Source organism: Aplidium turbinatum, chromosome 8, assembly GCF_918807975.1.
Source record: "Aplidium turbinatum chromosome 8, kaAplTurb1.1, whole genome shotgun sequence".
Classification (NCBI taxonomy): domain Eukaryota; kingdom Metazoa; phylum Chordata; class Ascidiacea; order Aplousobranchia; family Polyclinidae; genus Aplidium; species Aplidium turbinatum.
Window position 1 is genome coordinate 17361817 of NC_137479.1, and position 20034 is coordinate 17381850.

Here is a 20034-nt window from a genome sequence, read left to right on the forward strand (position 1 = left end):
ATCTATTGACCGCATTAGAATGTTAAAGTAATGTTTTGTCGGGCAGCAGTCTATCATTTACCATTTACACTTAATGGGTTGAATATTAACCCTAACCACTATACGTATAAGAGTAGGATAAGATAAAGTTGCAGAATGGCGGCCAGCCGGCCACTGACCTTAACTGTAGCGTTCTTCAGTTCGGCTATGGAAAGTGCCAGCTTCTTGGTGCAATTGGCCAGTTGCAATGCAGTGGACTGGTCATTGACGGTCGGCACGATGGCCTTTGAATAGCCAACCATTTTTGTGCCAGGCTGCAACAGGAAGTAAGTTAATACTGAATAATAAAAGTAATTTGCGTTCTTCTGGTGACTATTTACTAGGTTACCTCCTGATGTTAAAGATGATAACTAGCTTTTGTATTTCCGACGTTTCGTCAGTCAGCACGACTGACTTTATCAAGGTGGCTAAAACAGGTTAACACAACCTGTTCAGCAACGATGGCACAACACAAAAACGTACTGATAAAATGAATAAAGTAAGCAGCAAGAATCAGAATTAAAACACGCAACAAGACACCTAGAGGTTAAACTGAATGCAGTGAATGCCTAAAACCAGTAGGCTGCTTTCCAACAGCGTAAATTTATCTATCTATTGGGCCACCGTCAAGAAACATTGAAAAGTCATCAGACAAGACAGAAACCAAGGGAATTGGCAATAACAATGATAGAGAAGACGCACTGAGAATGGAAAAGGTGAAGTTAAAGTTAAAGTAATTTTTTGTACACAGAGGGAAAATTCTGACCATCTTTCTGGTTGAGAGCATGTTGTGCTTTCTGGTTTATGTACCACTTTTCTGTAAATAATCTTTTTGTGTAATCCTTTTCAGTTTTAAGAATGGTAGCGTTGGTCCAAGTAATTTTATGGTCTGAATTTATAGAATGTTTGCAAAGAGCGGAATGCTCCGGACGTTGAAATTTAATAGCTCTTTGGTGCTCGTTGATTCTAGATTTAAGGTCACGTTTTGTCTGTCCAATGTAGATTAAATCACAGTCATGACACGGAACTTGGTAGATCAATCCAGAAACTTCACCTTCTTTCATGGGGTCTTTAGCCGAGGGAAGGTATTTACCTATTGTCAGATAGGGTTTCATCGCAACTTTGATTCCTATGCCATAAAGGATACGCTGAATTTTGTCGGTTACCCCCCTTATGTAAGGAAGACAAGTAAAAGATTTATAAGGAGGAAGCGAAGGTTTCGGTTTGGGTCGCTGTATGCAAGCAAGTTTTCGTGGTGACTGACGAAACGTCGGAAATACAAAAGCTAGTTATCATCTTTAACATCAGGAGGTAACCTAGTAAATAGTCACCAGAAGAACGCAAATTACTTTTATTATAAAATGCCTGGTGAACAGTCTCTCTCTGTTTTAATACTGAATGATGGAACATTGAGCAAAACTATTCAATAAAATTAACAGAATTTTGTGTTACTGGCGATATTGGAAGATCTGTGAATGGACGAGCGGGTAAGAATGAATTGAGCTCTAAATTACAAGACCTGGTGTTTCTCGTTGTTTTCCACCAAATGTTTTACACTGATTCCTTGCCCGACCAATACGAAAGCAAGCATGAGGCGGTCATACATGCCAAAACATAACCTTTCGCACATTCGCGTTCAAGCGGATTGACAATTGTCACGCCAAGAATTAAGGAAAATCAAGGAAGGTCTATAACTCATCACATTAACGATGTTAAAGATCATAAATACAAAACATCCATGCCGCATGAAATTACCGGCACGAAATCGTTTGAAGCGTTTATGAGGTTCTGTTGAGCAGTGGCGCTTTCCGGGTCTTCATAGGCTTGATGTATGCCTTGAAGGAGCTTGGGAATGTGCTCTTGTTGGAGATTCTGTGTTGTAAAAGCAAAATATCTTATTTCGTTTCAAAGCTATAAGATAAAAATGATGCAAAACCAGATTCCTTAAACATGAATTTGAATTAAAATTGTCAAATCCAAATGTGACTCAGCCAATACCAAGTTCGATTTGCCGTTATTATACCACCACTTAAAATGTGGGTAACTGCGGGTGGTTCAATTGTTTTAAGATCAAACTCACATCAGCCTACGCAACATCGGCCCAAAGCGAGCTACTCGTCAAACGTGTAAAAAAGCATTGGAAGCAAACGGCGTTTCCTGCTTTTCTATGCATTTATTAACAGAAACAGTTGACAAACCTTGCTGTGGGCTACAAGCTGGTGCTGACTGGCCTTGTTGGTGTTGTGAGGCTCGGCAGCGTTGGCAGCAGCAATGGTCTGGGTGGCGGCGACGGCAGCTTGTCTTGCGGCTGCTTCCAAACGATGGACGAGTTTCTTCCGCAACTCATTCGACGTGGCAGCGTTGGTGGCCGCGCGGAGGTTCTCGGCCGCCGCTTTGAGATTCTGCTGCTGTTGGGAATCGTGCGGGTTGCCTGCTGCACCCTACAAAAGAGCGGTCATTATTGCACGTCTTACGCAGGTTAAGTATAAGTGTAGAAATCCGTTTTTGGCCTTAAAACTTAAACTTAAAGCGACACAGATGAGCTTCAATTGTTGAATTCAACGCACTCGACTACGCGTTTACATGACTGTTACTTTTATCAGTCACAGCGTTTCCTTTTTTTCGAAGAAAAATGTGCTGGTTCCGTTTAATTTCACGTCACAATAAAATACGCATTTCAAACGCATCTTTTACCACAGCGTTCTACAATAAATTACTATCAGTATTTAAAAATATGAACAGTATTTGAACCATAAAAGTTTACGCAAACTTTTAACAAAATTGAACATGGTTTCATGTCAAACAAACAAACACTTAGCAATACCTTGGCAGCTTCAACCATCTTGGCAGTGGCATCAGCGAGTAACTTGGCAGCTGCGAGCAGTTTCTTTCTCTGGTCATCGTCTCCAACCTCCTCCGCTTCCAACTTGAGCATGTTGACAAGGTCTGATGTGGTCTGCCGGAAGATATCAAGACAAGCATTAGGTTGGTAGCTTTCACAAAAAATAGCACATTATGCCAGATCGCAAAAAGTGAGCTTGATTTTGTGACAATCATGAAACAAAACATAATTAAAATGTCACGGTTCTTCTTGGAAAACAAATTACATTTTAAGCGAAGCAATACAACGCAGTTTCATTGTCGATCGATAAAATCCCGCGTTGAAAGTCAGGTAGGTTTGAAAGCAGCCATCAATTATTGTTACCAAGACAACAAAAGCTGATGTCAGACAACTGCTGCCGACTAGGTGGTGAGAACAAATCTACATGACAATGGAGTTCAAGAAAGAAATAATGAAAGATATCGATTCTGCCATCGATTTATAGACGTGGACAACTTGCACTGAAGGCAGCGGGTGTTGGATTTCAAAGCGATGGTAATGTAACGAGAGGAGTGGAAAGACACTTCTACCAATCAAAAAGGCGTCGACTTTTGAATTTGATTACCCTTACAACATTGCACCCTTGAGAATACACACGCGTTTGAAACAGGACAGTCCGCCCATGCAACTGCCCAGACAGCAAAATCCGTCATTTTTACATTGACTTAACGTCTGCAAACGTTGAATGTAACAATGATGGATTTTGCTATCTAGGTCACACCAGTGTAGTAAACATACCTGTCCCAGCAAACGTGCTTGTTTGACCATGACCACGGCATTGCCCATGCTATTGCACAGCTTATCTGTGGCGTTCAAGATGGCCTCGCACTGGTCGTCATACTTGCCGCCAGTTTGGTCCGATCCCTGCCGACACAACGCGAATATCAACATGACGAAAACAATCAACATGATGAATTAAAAAAACAACGTACCACCGCACAGAGATAATATAAATTAGCTAAGAAGGATTTAAGTTTTCACCAAACACAAACGCGACCTTCTACAATCCTTCGACATGCCATCCACTCTTTTTGTTTACACAAGTCATCTCGCCTAAATTCGCGCAAGCGCGTCACAGCTTGAGAGTTAACCAAGTAACCGATGACATTACCCGCTTGATGTGGTTGATGAGATCGTTCAGTGCCTTCCCGACACCGGTGGCCGCGTCACCGAGCGCGTTCATCAGGTTCTGGTCGTTGGTGGCGAGCTGCGCGGATTCCACGCACCCGTCCACGGCCTGTGACACCTCCCTCGCCGAGTCTATCAGCTGTTCTTGGCAGGTCGGGTTTGCTATGGTAGGCCCAACCACCTTGAAAAGACGGGCGTTATTACGTTATTTTTTCACATGACAGACGTTGGTTTGTGATTTGTCAGTAGGGTTGTAACGAAATCAAAAGTTTTTTTTTTATATAAATCCATAACGTCAACAGCGACTTGTGCACTGCAAGCAGCATACCTTCGTGCAGGCAACGAGTTGTGACGTCATACCTTCGTGCAGGCAACGAGTTGTGACGTGGACAGTGCACACTGGGTGGCGCTGGCAATCACTTGGTTCTGAATGGGCTGGTCGTTGCTCCTGCTGGCCACCGTCTTCGCCTTCATGACCAGCGCTGCTGTTGCGTTTGCCACTTGCTTGGCCAGGTTCATTAGAATGTCCTATGAAAAACATTTCTTTGGTTTGCCAAGCGATGGTTATTCCGGGGAGATCGGTGATGGGATGACTCACCAAGCTAAATTTACTTACAAAAAACAATATAGTAAAAAGTTATTAGTACAAGCTGAGGGAACGACTTCCTTCTGTCGTTTCCCGTAGGCAGTATCCGCTTCGGGTGGGTTTGCAAAATAAAAAATTTATTTCATATCCAGCCGAACAAAAACAGGCCTAAAGTTGTACTGGTAGTGAAAAATACAAAAGTCAAGTTTTCAGAACTTATTTCCAAAAAATAGGCCGAGTCGTTATTTGTTTGCATGAAGACATAACAAAAATCACATCACTCGTAGATGATATTTTCAACCTACTTGGAAATGGTCGTCGCCCCCCTCTCCGATGTACTTCAATATATCGTGGCTGGCGTCGCCCACTTTGCCGGCGGCATCAAGAATATGTTTTCGCGGCTCTCCGCTACCGGGCTGAGCCACTCGCAGAAGATCGTTGATCGCCGCGGTCAAGTCCCTTGCAGCCTGGAAGAAGGGTTTCGTTGAATACAATCGAAACTAGTGACGTAACTACCAACTACTGACGTAGCTTTCCGAAGGAAATCAAGACGCCTTGTGGTGTCAAGAGAAACCAATAACGCCTGGCTCGTCTAAGTAAAGTTCAGGACTTTTCAATATCAACCAGCGAACTACTTACAACACGCGGAAGAATATAAATAGTTTTCATGGGATTGTAATCACCCGGAAGTCACCGCTAAAATAAACAAGGAATTGGAAAGCGAGTGACTCAACCATCAGACGTTTATTAATGTGGCAACTAAATGTATGCTTGATGGCGGGGAAATGCATTGAAGGTGGTTTTATAACATGTTATCCTTCGCAATGACGACATAGTATTGTTAGGCATGCATGAGTGACGTACAATCTCACGACAACCTAATTGAACAATGCCTAATTACAGATTAACACACGGCGAATTATTCAAATTGAGTAAAAAAAAGCCGCTTTAAAATAGGGCGTAAATATTTAATAAAAAAAATCTAAATAATGATTGAGCTCAGTAGATTGTACGTCTGTACGACGTACGTTGAAACAAATGTGTACCAAAATATTGCAAGAAATTAACAAAAGCGTGAAGTGTTCTGTTTTTATCTATGCAAAGTATGATAACATTGAAACTAAACGACTAACAAGTGAAAAGTATACCTTCATTAGGTTGTCCGAATCATTTTCGTTATCAATCAAGGCCGCCATGAGCCTCAGACCTCTGGTCATGTCGTTCAAGTTGGATGAGATAGTGGTCACTGCAGAACCCACCGTGGTGTAGTTGATTGCATCAGGGTCACCTGTAAGGATCCAATTCGAGGACTTCAAAAGACAATCTCAATATCCAAACGTCTGCAGACGTTGAATCAATATAAAAAACGATTGATTTGCTGTCTGGGTAGTAACAGCTCATTTGTAGTCATCAAAGTTCTTTTTAAATTTTACATCCGCAAGCGTTGAATCAATGTGAAAAAAGGTCTGATTTGCAGATGGGTTCATGGCTATCGTAAAAACATAGGTCATAGACCAGTATGAGGTTACAGATGAACTCAACAAGATCTTTGGCAGCTTGCACTGTTGGTGGTGTAGTTTAGTCAAAGGTCACGAACTGACAGCTTGCAACATCAGAAAGAAATAGCAACAGCAAATGTTAGGAGCAAAATACAACAGTGAGTTCATTAGGAACCGCTGCATCGAGAGACATTTTGGTTAGCTGTTAGAAAAAAAATCATCTTTCTCCAAGGAAACGTCAAGAGTCCATACAAAAAGCCATTTTCATTGATACGTCATCGAGTGACGTTGAATTGACGAGCTAGTAGGCCATTAAATACAACTCACCGGACGTTTTCGTTATGACAGTCGCTGTGGCTGCGTCAATGGCGGCGAGGTTTGACTGGATGTTATGACGATTTTCCTCAATCGCGTTCAGCTTCCACTGCTTGGCTGCCTGCGTACAAGTGAAGACTTCCTTCATTGACTCACATCGAACACGGTTAATGTCACAGCAAGGTTTATTACTAAGGGTTGGTCTGAGTTAGAGACGCGAAGGCAAATATCCTTTGTCCTACCTTCAAGCGTGTTGTTATGTCAAACGTTTTTTTTTTCAAGACATAACCGAGTGCTCATAACGGGTATCGAACCAACGTCCTCACGAGCGTCGGGCGGATCCTCTCACCAGTCGGCCACGTAAGACCAATGACATTTTTCTGATGGATCTCTTCTACAGTTGAGAAGTTAATATCGCACAAGTTATGGTCTTGATGGGGTTTCGTGTGGAAATAGTATTTTATGAACTGTAGCAATGCAACAGATAGGCTACAAAATACAAAGCCATATTCCAACATTTTTGACTTGGAAAGCATCCTAAAATTTCAACTCATTGCAAATCGTGTACGGTGTAGACATATTGGCTAAGCTACTTTAACACAACCCAATCACATGTTATAGCGTGTTCACTTACTGCGTCCGATCCGAGAGGGGGCAGATTGGCTTTGCTGCTGAATCCTTCATGCGCTGCACGGCAGGCATTGAACCCGTGCTCTATGTTTCCCATGAAAGCTTGCTGGGCGGCGGTCTGTTCGAAACATCATTTTGTTATGATGACGTTGTTGGCATGGAAAGGTTGAAGCCGAAAATGAATGAAGTTAAAGACAAAGTCAACCTCGAGCTTTCACAAGGCAAATTTATCAGTCCATAAGCAGCTGGTGTGAGTAAATAAGAATGTTCGCAAACACTGCTTCAACAAGGTTGTTGTTGAAAGTGTGCGGCAAAATAAAATGCTTAACACTTACAAATGCAGGTAAAATGAAGTGATTGGTCGATTACGAAGCCAAAGAAAGTCGGTAAAATAATACTAAAAACATGCGTGGCTACTGGCTATGCAAAAAAGCACTATGCTGTGCATTTATTCATTTATACAATAATTTGAAAATCAGCAACTTCAAACAAAAGCGTGTCAGAAACAAGAGTAACTTAAATGTTTCATGATCCAACGGGTCGCGCCAAAACGTTTACAAATTCATTTTCACATTTAATCGGAAGATAACCACTTATTGCATTTATAGTACATTGACAGATGAGTGACCATGCTAAAAGGAAGCGCAAGAGCATACAATATCTGAAAACGATGATGTGCCAATCAGAACACTTTCATTTCCTTGTCAAGTGAGAGGTTCACGTGAACGTAGTGCCAATTGAAGGCATGATGCGATCAATGCAAAACTGTAGTGTATCCTCAGATGATTAGCAGCAAGATCAACAGTTTCGCCAAACACAAGAGGCGCACACTCGGAGCTTATATTATTGAGAAAATGCAAAAGTCCAAGAATGATCGACCTGATGCTTTTTAAACTGTGAATTGTGACGCGTGTCATTTGACGTCACTTACAACGTCGAAGCTACGACGTCACGGCTGTGACGAAAGGCTTCGAAATACTTACCAATGGCTTTCCACCGTAGGAGAGGTTATTTCTGGTGGTGACTTGTGTGGGAGGTTGCATAGCGCCCATGGAGTAGCTGTCTGGGTTGGTGTTGGGATTGCGGATCACTCCCGGCATGGCTACAGAGCCGGAGTGGAAAGAACCAGCAGATCCTCCGTGCATCGCCACCATTTGTGCTCTGTGGAGGTACAGAACAAGGTTTTGAAAAACTAATGGCTTGGTAAACTGTTAGTTTATGAGAGGTGTTTGATTTGCATGGTTGTTACAGATAGTCACTTAACACTCTTCGGTTTGAACGACGGGATATCAGAAACAACATAAGAAAATTTAGCAGCGCAAACCAGAAAGCAACATTCCACAAAACTGGATTGAAAGCTTTCGCTTGACCTCACAGCTTAGCCAAAACATCTTTCTACTCTAAAGCCTTCCACATTAAGCATCCAGAACGATGTGTTTGAGTAACAGCAAACAGTCAAAACAAAAACTTTAACCGAAACTCCATATGGACTCGTTACCTGTGGGGGGATACAACATCCTCAACCATCGATGAGTCTTCATCCATGTCCGGACCATAGTTATCTTTTGCATGCCTCTTTTTCAAGATGATATCAATGTATCCAGCAATAAGCTGGGCTATCTGGTCTCCTTCTGTTGTCTGCACGCTGTAGTAACCGTCTTGGTAGTCGCCAAAGTCCTAAGAAAATTATGACAAGCTTAAGTAACAGTAAAAACTAAGGTATTTTCACACAATATAAACAGGTTTGTACTTTGGTATACAGAGGTGCAATACAAGGAAGCAAATATCCAGACAAAAACAAAGATATAAAATCAAAAAATATCACTGTTTTGCAACACTCACAAGCGTAAACGATTTTGGGGATGCGGCCCATCTTTTGACCGATGTAAGTGGCCAGACTTTCAGGATGTCCTTGGTCCGCTCGTCCACACGCATCACCGACTCTCTAGTGACACCCATCAACCGGGGAACCAATTTATTGCGTCCCTTCATCTTTTCCTAAAAAGCAACGCAACAATAAGTTGACGTCACAAAGCAAAACAGTTGATTGGAAGCTCATGAAAGTGCTGCAAGCTGGTAATTGTTAATGAAAATCGAACAGAAAATACCGCAGCAGGAAACGTCTCAAGACATTTGACCGAATTGACAATCGGGTTTGTTTTTATTAAATTCAGATAATTCAAAGTTGTGACAATATATCATGGCGGTGATCACATAACACCATAATTCTGTCGTAAGTAGCAAAAAATGAGCGATGCAGCTTCTAGAAATTCTCTTTCATGTGCAAAACGGCTAACTGACCAGCGCGCTGCATGCTTGCATGAAATATACAACATGAAACTATTGCAGCAAGGCTAAGGCATTGACGGATCAGCTGAGCAACGGACACTACAGCAAGAGGTGACGTCATTTAGCGAAGGAGCGCTTTTGTTAATTCAAAAAATTGCAACAACGTTTGTCAACCACTCAGTTTTGATGCGCACCTTGACGAGGAAAAAAGTCACTCCGTAAGTCTTCAAGTCTCTGCAGTTTTTCGTGTATTTTACTTTTGATTCAATCTCGTTGAGGCTTTCTAATACTTTGTGCTCGGCGAAGATTCTCTTCTCGATTCCACGAGTTTTCACGTATTCCTTAGGTAAATAATCTTTTAATCTGAAAAATATAAACCGCAAAATTAGCAAAAAAAAACGTCTAGAAATAAATTCAACTTGTGAAAGCGACGTTTTCAATGACACGTCAACATAAAACACCCAGTCTTCGAAATTAGCCTCGGCAATTGCCGAGGTGACCGCCGACGCAGATGCATGAATGGCGCATTAGCGTCGGCAATGAAAATTGAAAATGCCCAGGCCACACGAGCAGTTGTAAAGTTAGGGTTGGGGTTAGACATTCCTCCCAGTCATTATGCCACAGCCATAGATTTGATCCTTAGTCAACCCACACGAGCAGTTGTAAAGTTAGGGTTGGGGTTAGACATTCCTCCCAGTCATTATGCCACAGCCATAGATTTGATTCTTAGTCAACACCCTGATGGAGCTCTGCGAAAGAGGCGTGTGGATGGGTATCAAAGCACGAAAGTCGCAAAACGTGGACGCTCCATTGCGAACGGCGAAGACAGTGTAGATTTACAGCCAAGCGATGTGTCTGATTCCAGGGATGACGCGACAACCTCATCCTCCGATACAGCATCTGATGATTCTGACAGCTAGTTCTGTATCAAACAGACTTTGTGTTGCTCGCAGTATCCCAATGGTGCCGAAATTAAGTTAGTGTAACGAAAAGCGAGGCAATCTTCTCGCAGGGAGCTATTAATTTGTTATTGGTACCTGGTTGAGCAATTAACGGTATTTTATGATAATTCAACGTCACTAGATGTCGAATTAATGTAAAACAAACAAACGTAGATTTCTTATTGGGCATTGTTGTTACGCAATATAACCCACCGGGAAAATTAAATCGATTTGTACTGACTGGAACGTTGAATCAACCCAAAATTAACTCCCCCCCCCCCCCCCCGTGAGTTATTTAACGTGAATTACCGTATCAGCGTACGTATCGCATTGCTCGCTTTATCGCTACTTTTGGTATTATTACATCACAACAAATCAAACAGTGCGGCGTGATAGACTACTCTAGTATATTTTTCGCTTCTCGTTTTACATGTTTTGGTATAATTTTTTCGTATTGAACGTTTACAGCAATTGCCGAGGCAATTTCACCTTTGCCGTTTGGCCTCGGCAACGTTTTTGCCGAAGTAAAAATATGCTAATTTCGAAGACTGAACACCTGAAGGGTTTTCAAACAATTGTTGAAATCTTTAAAAACGATCAGATTATAAAGAGCCAAATATAACTTTCGCATCATAAAAAACCCTTTGACAAAAAGTCACTGACTCGATATAGCCGGGCTTGTGCTTCTTCTCGTCGTGCGGTCCAAGTTGTATTTGACACTGAAGGGCAGCAAAGGTAATAGCGTCTTTCTCGCTAACCGGATATTGGCCCTTGATGATTCCGTCTCTGGACTGTAAAATGGCGAACGAGTTAGAAAGCACTGTGACAAAAAGACCAAGTCGTGTGTTTATTATCCCGACAATTAAAACAGGTAGAAACAAATCCTCTGAGCTTTCAATGAACTCGCATCGCTGGCAAAGATATTATAGCACAAATGAAATGATATTACAGAGCGAAGGTATTATAACACTGTGTATTTTTCTTCGGTACATGTGGCATCAACCCCGGGGTTTACAGTAATGAAAGTAAAACAATACTATTTTGCCAAAAGCCTACTCAGATAGATCAGAAGAAGTGAAAAATACACTTAAATTTTTTCATTGAGGACACGTCTTTCGACGTTACGTTTTCATAACATACTTGCACGTATAGGAGATTGAGTTGGATAGGATCTCTCGAGTCGACGTTTTGATCAGAGTAGAAGTATTTTCGTCGCAAAATCAACGTCTCTGTCTCTTCAACGCCCTGCTCACGCAAGGTCTGCCCATGATTCATCCAATTCACTAAAACAAGCAGCGTTCATGACCAGACGACATTCAAGCGAATGTAGCTACGATGCTTCCTTTTCGAGGATTGTTTTGTCTTTGACGTAAGTCACCAATTCACCAAGCATTAGGTTCACAAGCAAATCATATCATGGTCAACATAAAGCCAACCATGGTGGTTCACCACTTTGTATACAATAGAGATTAATATGGAATTGACACGCGGTGGTCTTGCAGACAAACCCAGTCAGCTAATCAGTCGTTTTCTTACATTGCTTCAGCGCCAGACGTTGAAGCAATGTGCAAAAACGCATGACTTGTTGTCTGGGAATAGCCTTATAGGTCATCAAGCCTGGAAGTTTTAGTTTGATCATGATACTGGAAGTTACAATTATGGTGAAGTTCAATGCGCATTGCTCAATATTCAACAATTGGCAAATACAGAGTACGTGAAAGCGTGGACGTCGCTATAATATTATAGCGACGTCCACGTGAAAGTCTAACAGAAATCGTCCAGCTCAGACCAGTCTACAAGCGGATGTCAGTCTGATTAAGTTACTGCATCAAATATAAAAGCTGAACTTAAAAGTTACAATTACCATCGAATGAATATAATAAAGAAATTCTATCAAGTTACGTAAATCTGACGTTAAAGCTATATTTGCGAGTATAGAGTCTGATGAATGCAAGCATTAACCCGACACAGTTAGCGCCTTGACAAACACATGAGGCATTCAGATGAATGGCAACTCACGCTCGTCATCTGTGTGGAGTTTCTTTTTCAAAGTTTCGAACTTCCTGTCGGTGGTTCCTGGACGGAGCAGTGTGCCAGTATCCTGCAATGTTGAGTGGTTATATTGCAACGGTTTGCTTAAACTTGGCCAGTGGAATTTGCTACCGTCAATGCTCTTAAGTTTTCAGGATGTGCCCATCACTAGTGGCGACGAGCTTGACAATTTCTTTTGTCAAATAACGAGGGTTTGTGGTTTTGGCTGGGTTCTCAAGTTAGCAAAATGCGTTCTTTCTACATTGAATCGACGTCTGCAGAGAGAACTGATTTTGTTAGCTGGGTCACTGCACAGTGCACATTCTGATTACAGCATGGAGGAAACGATACATTTTGAAATTTAAACGCATTCCTCTGGCAATCTGGCATGCACAATTATCGATTTATTGTGTTGTGGCAAGTAGTAACTTCTGTCCTTAAACTTTATCATTGATTTCGATTTCATCTAGTTTGCTGTGGTGAGGCCAGTTAAAACATAATAAGTTGTAAAATTTCAGGTTGAGGTTTGATAATTGATTTTGGCTTCTTCTCATAATCAGAAAAAACTTCATTTTACGTGATATTTATTGAGCTATTTACAGTACATAGAGATACAACTTACACTTCGAGGTGTTAAGTAGATCTTTACATTAACCCGGTCTAAGTTTCACCTGATGGCTATGCAGGCGTTATATCCTAAAACCGCAGCTCGCATAGTTGTAAGATTAAACGAGCAAATATTTGTGTCAAGTTTAAAGTTACTTAGCAAAATCTATTCTTTTTACATTCATTCAATGTCTACAGATGTTGAATCATTGGAAAAAGAACAGATTTTTGCCAGACAGCAGTATCCATTTTTGTCCATGCAACGGCCAAGCGGTGGTGAAATGAACTTTGCCTCATCATAACAAGGAAGAAGTCAGAAGTCAAATTAAAAAAGTTTGTTTGCTATCCATAGAGCTGTAACCGTAACAAAGTAATTAGCGGTTTGGGTATAAATCAGACGATGCAAACTGCTCAAAATTTCCCAATATATATTTACAGCTATATTATCAGCTAGGCTACACGCTGACTCTTGATAGTGCTCTGGCATTGGATAAATGTTGAAGACATACTACTCTGCAATAACAAAGTTAAAAATCAGCATACTACCTTCTTCTGAGCAGATGGTTCCTCGTTGATGACATCTCGCACTAATGAATATTCCTCATGATTTACAATGCCTGGAATACCAAAAACGAATAACTCGGTGATCGCATCAATGGTTGTTTTACAAGCCATGTTGTTTTACAATGGTCAAACTCAAGCAAAGCACGGCAGGTCTGAAGCAGGAAGGCAGTTGTTGAAACCATGTTGAAATGACTTGCGAGACAACCACGTCGGTTTAAGGTTAAGCTAATGAGTGTCAATTTATTATGTCCTCATATATCAATCGAAGTAAAAATTTAATTCTGTAGCTCCAAGATTATTAAGACTCTTATAAAATGAAATCTTGTAACCGTTTCATTCTGTCCTGTCATGTTGTTTCCATTTCACTTAAAAAAAAGTTTCACTGAATTGTTTCTATCCTAGCTTCAATTACGTTATTAAAACGCAAACTTGACCCACTGATTGAACTCACCCAATCTTGTGCAAATTGTTATCATGAGCTTATCAACCGTGTTACTGTCGTCGATCTAAACAATATAGCAATGTGTCAGGAAGGTGTCATGACCAATCACAAGACCAGCTTGTGGTAAGTGATCTACAATAGACTTCATTTCACATCCGCAGTGGCAAAAGAACCGGGGTCAACCTTTGTGTTGGTGCTTGGCTAACGCCAATTTCCTCCAAAATTTAACGTTTCGTCATTGCTGGATGCTCAAGATAAAACCTTTCAACGGCATTTTCTATTTCATAACATGCGAGCTCGGAACATTTGCTAACTTGTGTGAAGGTCAGGTGGTTTGGCACAAAGTCGTTTTCGCAATATTACTGTAGGATTGAAAATTTTACAACATAACCTATTAGAACGATCACATTACATCTCCGTTCAATCTCAATCAACAAAAAAGTTGAAAACATCACATCCCATACGAACAGGAATACATTCAGGAAGTCTGATTAGCCTGTACTTACCATAACAGTTTTAATGGATGCGTCTAATGTCCGAACTTTCAACGGTCTGTGCTTCTGCTTGTATTCCAAAACATCCTGCGCAAAACAGACGATTTAGTGCAATCTGTTTGTGATTGGCTGACCGTGTAGAATACATCGCAGCAATGGACGTTACCCAGCCAGAATATCAGTTCTTTTTTATACACACCTTCTGCAGATGTTGAAAAAAGAACTAATTTGATGACTGGGTATTAGCAAAATTCGCTATTTTTATATTGATTAAAGACGTTGAATCCATGTAAAAATGACGGATTTTGCTGGCTGGGTAACAACTCGCTGTCTGAGACTCAAAAATCACATTCAGTTGGTTGATGGCCACCCGGAATAAAAACTTCAAAAAAGTGTAAGTTGAATGTAAGAATCATAAAAAGCGACAATTTCTTGGTAATGGTATGAGAAGAGCCCGTGTTTTAGGAAAGCAATGCGATGTCTTCGCTTTTTCATAGTACAAACAACAAAGTTATTAACGTTTTTAGAAAAATTTCAATCTAACTCTTCTCGCATATTTGCGGCAATAGAATTTTTTAAATACGCAAATAAATCATCAATCATCTCAGTGAGCAATGTCACAATAAATCAAGACAATGTGGTTAAGTATACCATTGGAAAACACATATAAATCTTTGTTACGTCAAGATAAAACTTCAGCAAAAAAAAGGAATTCTGACAAATGTCATGAAAATACAACATTTGTTCAACCAACGGTTATCTTGGATTATTCTGTTTGTTCCAACAAAAAAGCAACTTAATTCACCATGTTCATTATATTGTCGGGGACAGACATTTTCATTGCAAATCGCCAATATGCATGAAACATCACGAAACATTAGTTGTTTAAAGTCTTGCATTCTATAGTGCTAGTTGAGAAAAGTTCGAGTATTGTATTTCTAGCCATATTGAGCAATGAGCTGAGGGCACGTGATCAAATTAGCAAGACTGCAAGAGTGTCATGATACAGTAACAAACGTTTCCTGTCCGCTGACGCAACCGCCTCAACCCACAAAGCTGGCAATAGAACAAGAGCTATACCCGACGCTGTGGAAACAGCCAACCAAACGCGCCGTCCACACAGCAACAGATTCTTTTACTATTACACATATCAGTGTAGTACGAATTAAAGGTAGTCGGCGATAAAACTAATGTTATGGTTTTATTTATAGTCGCTCTACCAATGCTAAGGTCTTTCAGCAAAAAGACTCATTTTTAACTTTGTATCATAACTTACGATGCCACCACATTATTTCTCGACATGTTTACTGCGTTATGCAATAAAGAATATAATCGATACCGTTTTTTAAAGTTTTTTTTGACCCGACCTGGAATCGATCTCAGACAGACCTACCAGCACTAGAGCCCAAGGCAAAACCTCTCGGCTACTGAGCTGGTTGCGGTGAAACTCACATTTCTTTATTATTCAATAAACACTTGAGATTCACGAAAAAGGGTCCAGTGCATTCTTAACAACATTTTGGTAAGGATGAAACACAATGCATTCGTAGATTAATTATGTGCTTTACCCTGGTAGTATATAAGACAGTATCCAGTGAGATAAACCTGCATGATTAATAGAGATTTTCTACCTGTCTGTGGTATGGTTTGATGTAAGTTATTGAACAAAAAAAAACAAAGAGAGCAATGTTTTATCATTGTAACATTTGGGCTCATTATAAAACGTTCCTGGTCAATAACGTTTATGAAATCAATGCTATTTTAGTTTGTGGATACACGTGCTTAGGGGCTCACGGGAATAACTTAGAAACCCAAATCCCACAGCACAAAAATACGAGATGACCATAAAAGGAGCAGTTGATTCGTAGCCATGCCATAACATTTGTAGAAAAATAGTGTTATGGGATACAAGCAGGCTACAGACATCTGATTAACCTGCAACAAGTGAGCAAGAAAAAGTAGTGTAAGCAGTAATCCATCACAAAGGAAGCTTATTTCAAATAAAAACTGAGTAACAGCAAACACCACAAAACAAATGCCGCAGTAAAGCAGACTTTTTCACGTTTGTTTCGGAGGTTTTTATTAGTTTCATAATCCTAAGTTTAACGGGTTTTCACATAATTGCAGTCTTTTGCTACAAAGTACAACAACTGTAGCACAACCAATCTCGTAAAACTTTGTAGTATGTGGATAACACACCTACTCTCTGAATGTGACAGATAGCAGTAGTAGTAAACTGTATTGTTATGGCAATGCTACAGTTAAAAATACTCAAAAAGTTTCAAAAAACTTGTTAGAATTCTAACTGTAGTAATACATATCATTGATATCAAGTCTATCGAATTTGAAAAGTCTAAAAACGTAAAAAGCAAAGCAAGAAATTGAAATGAATTACCCCATCTCGAAGAAGGTAGTATTCTAACGGCCTTCCTGACTCGAGCCAGACGCCTTTCTTGGGATCTTTATCCGATAGAAATAAACTGTAGTCTTGCGCTGTTGAAAAAAGTTACATAACTTAAATGGAGAATCGATCTTTGATATGCCATAGAGAAAAGTTACAAAGTTTACTTGAAGTTAAAACACGTAATCGTACCTTAAAAACTCGATTTTAATCTGTTAAATCAGCGTGGTCCAACTACAGGCCCGCGGGCCGCATGCGGCCCGCGAGCTTTCACAGTATTGATTTAATTTGTATTTATGTTACAGAAAGTAATTTTAATTAGAACAAGTATAGCATTTGGACAAAAAGTGTCAAAAATTTAATTCAAAGTTGTAGACAGCAGGGCCTATACTGTTTCAACCTATCAGGTCTCGTCAGTACAACTGGGCTTCTTAAAGGCTGATATATACCTAGTGTTAAAGGCTGATATGTACCTTATGTATATACCTAAACTTCCTGTGCAATCTTGCTTTCCTTACAGACATGACAATGCACATGAATGTGTTAAACCTAAATTTGCAGGGGCAAAATGAAACCTCAGAGTGCTTCTGGAAATTAGTCAGCAAGGATAGATTTCCCAAACTGACAATTTTGGCATTAAAAATGCACTCAATGTTTGGAAGCACATACATGTGTGAGAGTACATTTTCTAGAATTCAGCAAGTCAAGTATAAAAATAGAAATCGAACGATAGACGAAACACTGGAAGATAGTCTCCGACTTGCTACCACTAACATTGAAATTGATGTAGAAACGATAGTATCAGAGAAACCTCGACCACAGGCATCTCACTGATAGAGCTTTGAAATAAATTTTAATTTGCTATTAATTTTAACAATTTCGATTTTTAACAACTTTAACAATTTTGATTACGCACTCACTATCATTTTATTGGAAATGGCCCGCATGTTGTCACGTTTTTGTAAAGTGGCCCGTAAGTTAAAAGTAGTTGGACCACGCTGTGTTAAATCATTTTCAGCTAAGCTTATGCAAATAAAATCAAGACCATACAATATGTGAATGTCAGTCAAACGCATTCATCGCATGGCCAAGCAGGTGATCGCTGGTGGTAAAAAATCTATGAAGTGCATGCTAAAAAATTGTATGTGTGTGTTTTGTGTATCTTATAAACTTTAAACGCAAACAAAAATGTCCCTCTTTTTTATTACTTTGTAATTATTTGATGAGAGCTTGTTGAAACGACACTTTTGTGGCAAAAATTGTGGTAAATAATAAAGTTGTGTGACTTTACCATGATGTGATCGAATTATTCTGCCGTTAAAAGCTTGATATGAACCACATGATAAAATAATGCGGTGTTATTACAGTGCTGCACAACAAAATACACAAATTGACCAATATGGTCACCTAAACATGACTGTCTTAAACCAATGTCAATCACGCAACTTTGAAACAAAAATCACGCAGTCTGCTTTGCAAACTACATCAGAAATAAGCAACTCTGGTTTGATTCAATGTAATCCCATCAAAGGACAAGGTTTGTTGTATTGGGACAAATAACTCCAGTGTAAGTGTAACAGCGCAAGCGCAGTGCCTAGACAGCAAAATTCTTCATATTTACATGGATTCAACGTCTGCAAGGTGCTTGCTGTCCAGGACGTGTTTGTTCTGAGAGCACTTTGATGTGGTGACCCTTTGAGAGCCACTTAAAAAATAAATATGAAACAAACTAATCTGACGTTGAGTAAAGGCGATTCGATGTGTGATAACGCAGAAGCGACGAAGAGAAAGCTGAAATCTGAAGGAATGACTGATCCATGAGTGAAGAGCGGGTTGTTTTTACACATATTGAACAGATTTTCAAAAAGTAAAGGCTCAGACAACGCCATACATGGATAACTGCATGACAACAATGAGATTGTGTGAGTGCCCACACACCTTTCATAACGCGACAAAATTGCTTCAAGCACATTGGCAATCATTCAATGAACAATCCAAAAAAGGCAAAAGCGGCCAAGCTTGAGCAACCAGGCATGTGCGTGACCTTGTTGCGTCACACGCAGTCGCAGAGTTCGCGCGTTAAAATATGTCGACCTTGCTCAACCAAGTGCAACGCTGAAGAAAAACGCTGTAAAATTGAGAAGCGTTAAATTTTCCTTTTGCATTGCGCACGTTGTTTTGAAGAGCAGCAATCCAGGCAATCTAACATTCCAAGAGAGTAGCAGCAGCATACCAGTTTACAAAGGGCGGATTGTAAACCGTGACGAAGGAATTCAACTCCTATGAAATCCTTTCTCGTAACTGCAGCCACAGCAGATCGCTGTCGAGCGCCGGCCGGCAAATAACCCAGCCAGCAAAAGCTTAGCGTTTTTACATTGTTTGAACGTCGCAAGACTATGTAAAAACAAAAACTTCTGTTGTCTGGAAAAACACAGAACAAGCCAATGTGGCAGTTGTGACACCATTGGGTCAAAGCCATAAAACTGTAACAAAATGATTTTAATTCGTTGTTGCAAGGCATCAAAGAGGAGCATGTCCGAATGCAGTAAAGCTTTGATTTGGCAAAATACGCTTTGAAGGGATGTGAATTTAATTGAGAATGTCATTACACGTCACTATAACCCACTCATAACGTTCGTCAGAAAGAGCATCAAGATTGTCTTTGTTTAAGACAAATCTGATGGTGGCTTCAGAATCTAGATTAACCTTGCAGTAAAGCACTAACAAACCTTGGCCTTGCTGTGCCTCGGGCGTCTTTTCTCTGATGATTCGGCAAGCATCGTAGACAATGCAGGCCGGGTCGAACTGCATGGTCTTGGTCACATTGGACTGCTTGATGAGCACTTTCAGCGCCAGTTGAACCATTGTGCTGCTTTGTATATTTCAAGTAAAGCAGAAAGTGCGAGATTCACAAAAAAGAACTGTTCAGTATTTTTTGTAGTTGCACAAAACGTCTAAAGATTAACAAATCAAGCTAATTCTCCATGATCAGGCATCTGAAACAAAAAAAAAATTGATGTGTAAAAAAACCAAGATTATTGTTTTAATAAACAAAAATGTTGATTAATAAAAAGCAGATTATCACCTTACACAACCTGTGATAGTTTAGCTTAGTTTGCACCAGAAGAACGGATCACGTTATGTAACTAAATGCCTGGTGAACACTGAACAGCCTCATGTAATTTTTAACATTGCAATTATATTGATTC

The 20034-nt window shown here is 40.2% G+C and overlaps 1 protein-coding gene across 3 annotated transcripts in view; it reads right to left on the reverse strand.

Moving 5' to 3' along the window:
* LOC145775247 (talin-2-like) overlaps positions 1-19763 on the reverse strand; it is a 37954-nt gene extending 18191 nt beyond the window's left edge. For all 3 annotated transcript variants that reach the window (XM_082586501.1, XM_082586500.1, XM_082586499.1), the window contains exons 1-23: positions 19555-19763; positions 16820-16917; positions 14437-14511; positions 13940-13994; positions 13471-13541; positions 12307-12388; positions 11428-11570; positions 10951-11078; positions 9541-9709; positions 8900-9055; positions 8556-8734; positions 8041-8218; positions 7062-7175; positions 6440-6548; positions 5762-5901; positions 4919-5080; positions 4388-4555; positions 4011-4208; positions 3638-3763; positions 2843-2974; positions 2217-2459; positions 1774-1890; positions 159-293 (exon numbers count right to left, since the gene is read on the reverse strand). In XM_082586501.1, coding sequence (XP_082442627.1) covers positions 159-293; positions 1774-1890; positions 2217-2459; positions 2843-2974; positions 3638-3763; positions 4011-4208; positions 4388-4555; positions 4919-5080; positions 5762-5901; positions 6440-6548; positions 7062-7175; positions 8041-8218; positions 8556-8734; positions 8900-9055; positions 9541-9709; positions 10951-11078; positions 11428-11570; positions 12307-12388; positions 13471-13541; positions 13940-13994; positions 14437-14511; positions 16820-16917; positions 19555-19690 — 3114 coding nt within the window. In that variant the 5' untranslated portion in view covers positions 19691-19763. The remainder of the gene's footprint in view (positions 1-158; positions 294-1773; positions 1891-2216; positions 2460-2842; positions 2975-3637; positions 3764-4010; positions 4209-4387; positions 4556-4918; positions 5081-5761; positions 5902-6439; positions 6549-7061; positions 7176-8040; positions 8219-8555; positions 8735-8899; positions 9056-9540; positions 9710-10950; positions 11079-11427; positions 11571-12306; positions 12389-13470; positions 13542-13939; positions 13995-14436; positions 14512-16819; positions 16918-19554) is intronic.
* Between the last annotated feature and the right edge of the window lie 271 nt (positions 19764-20034).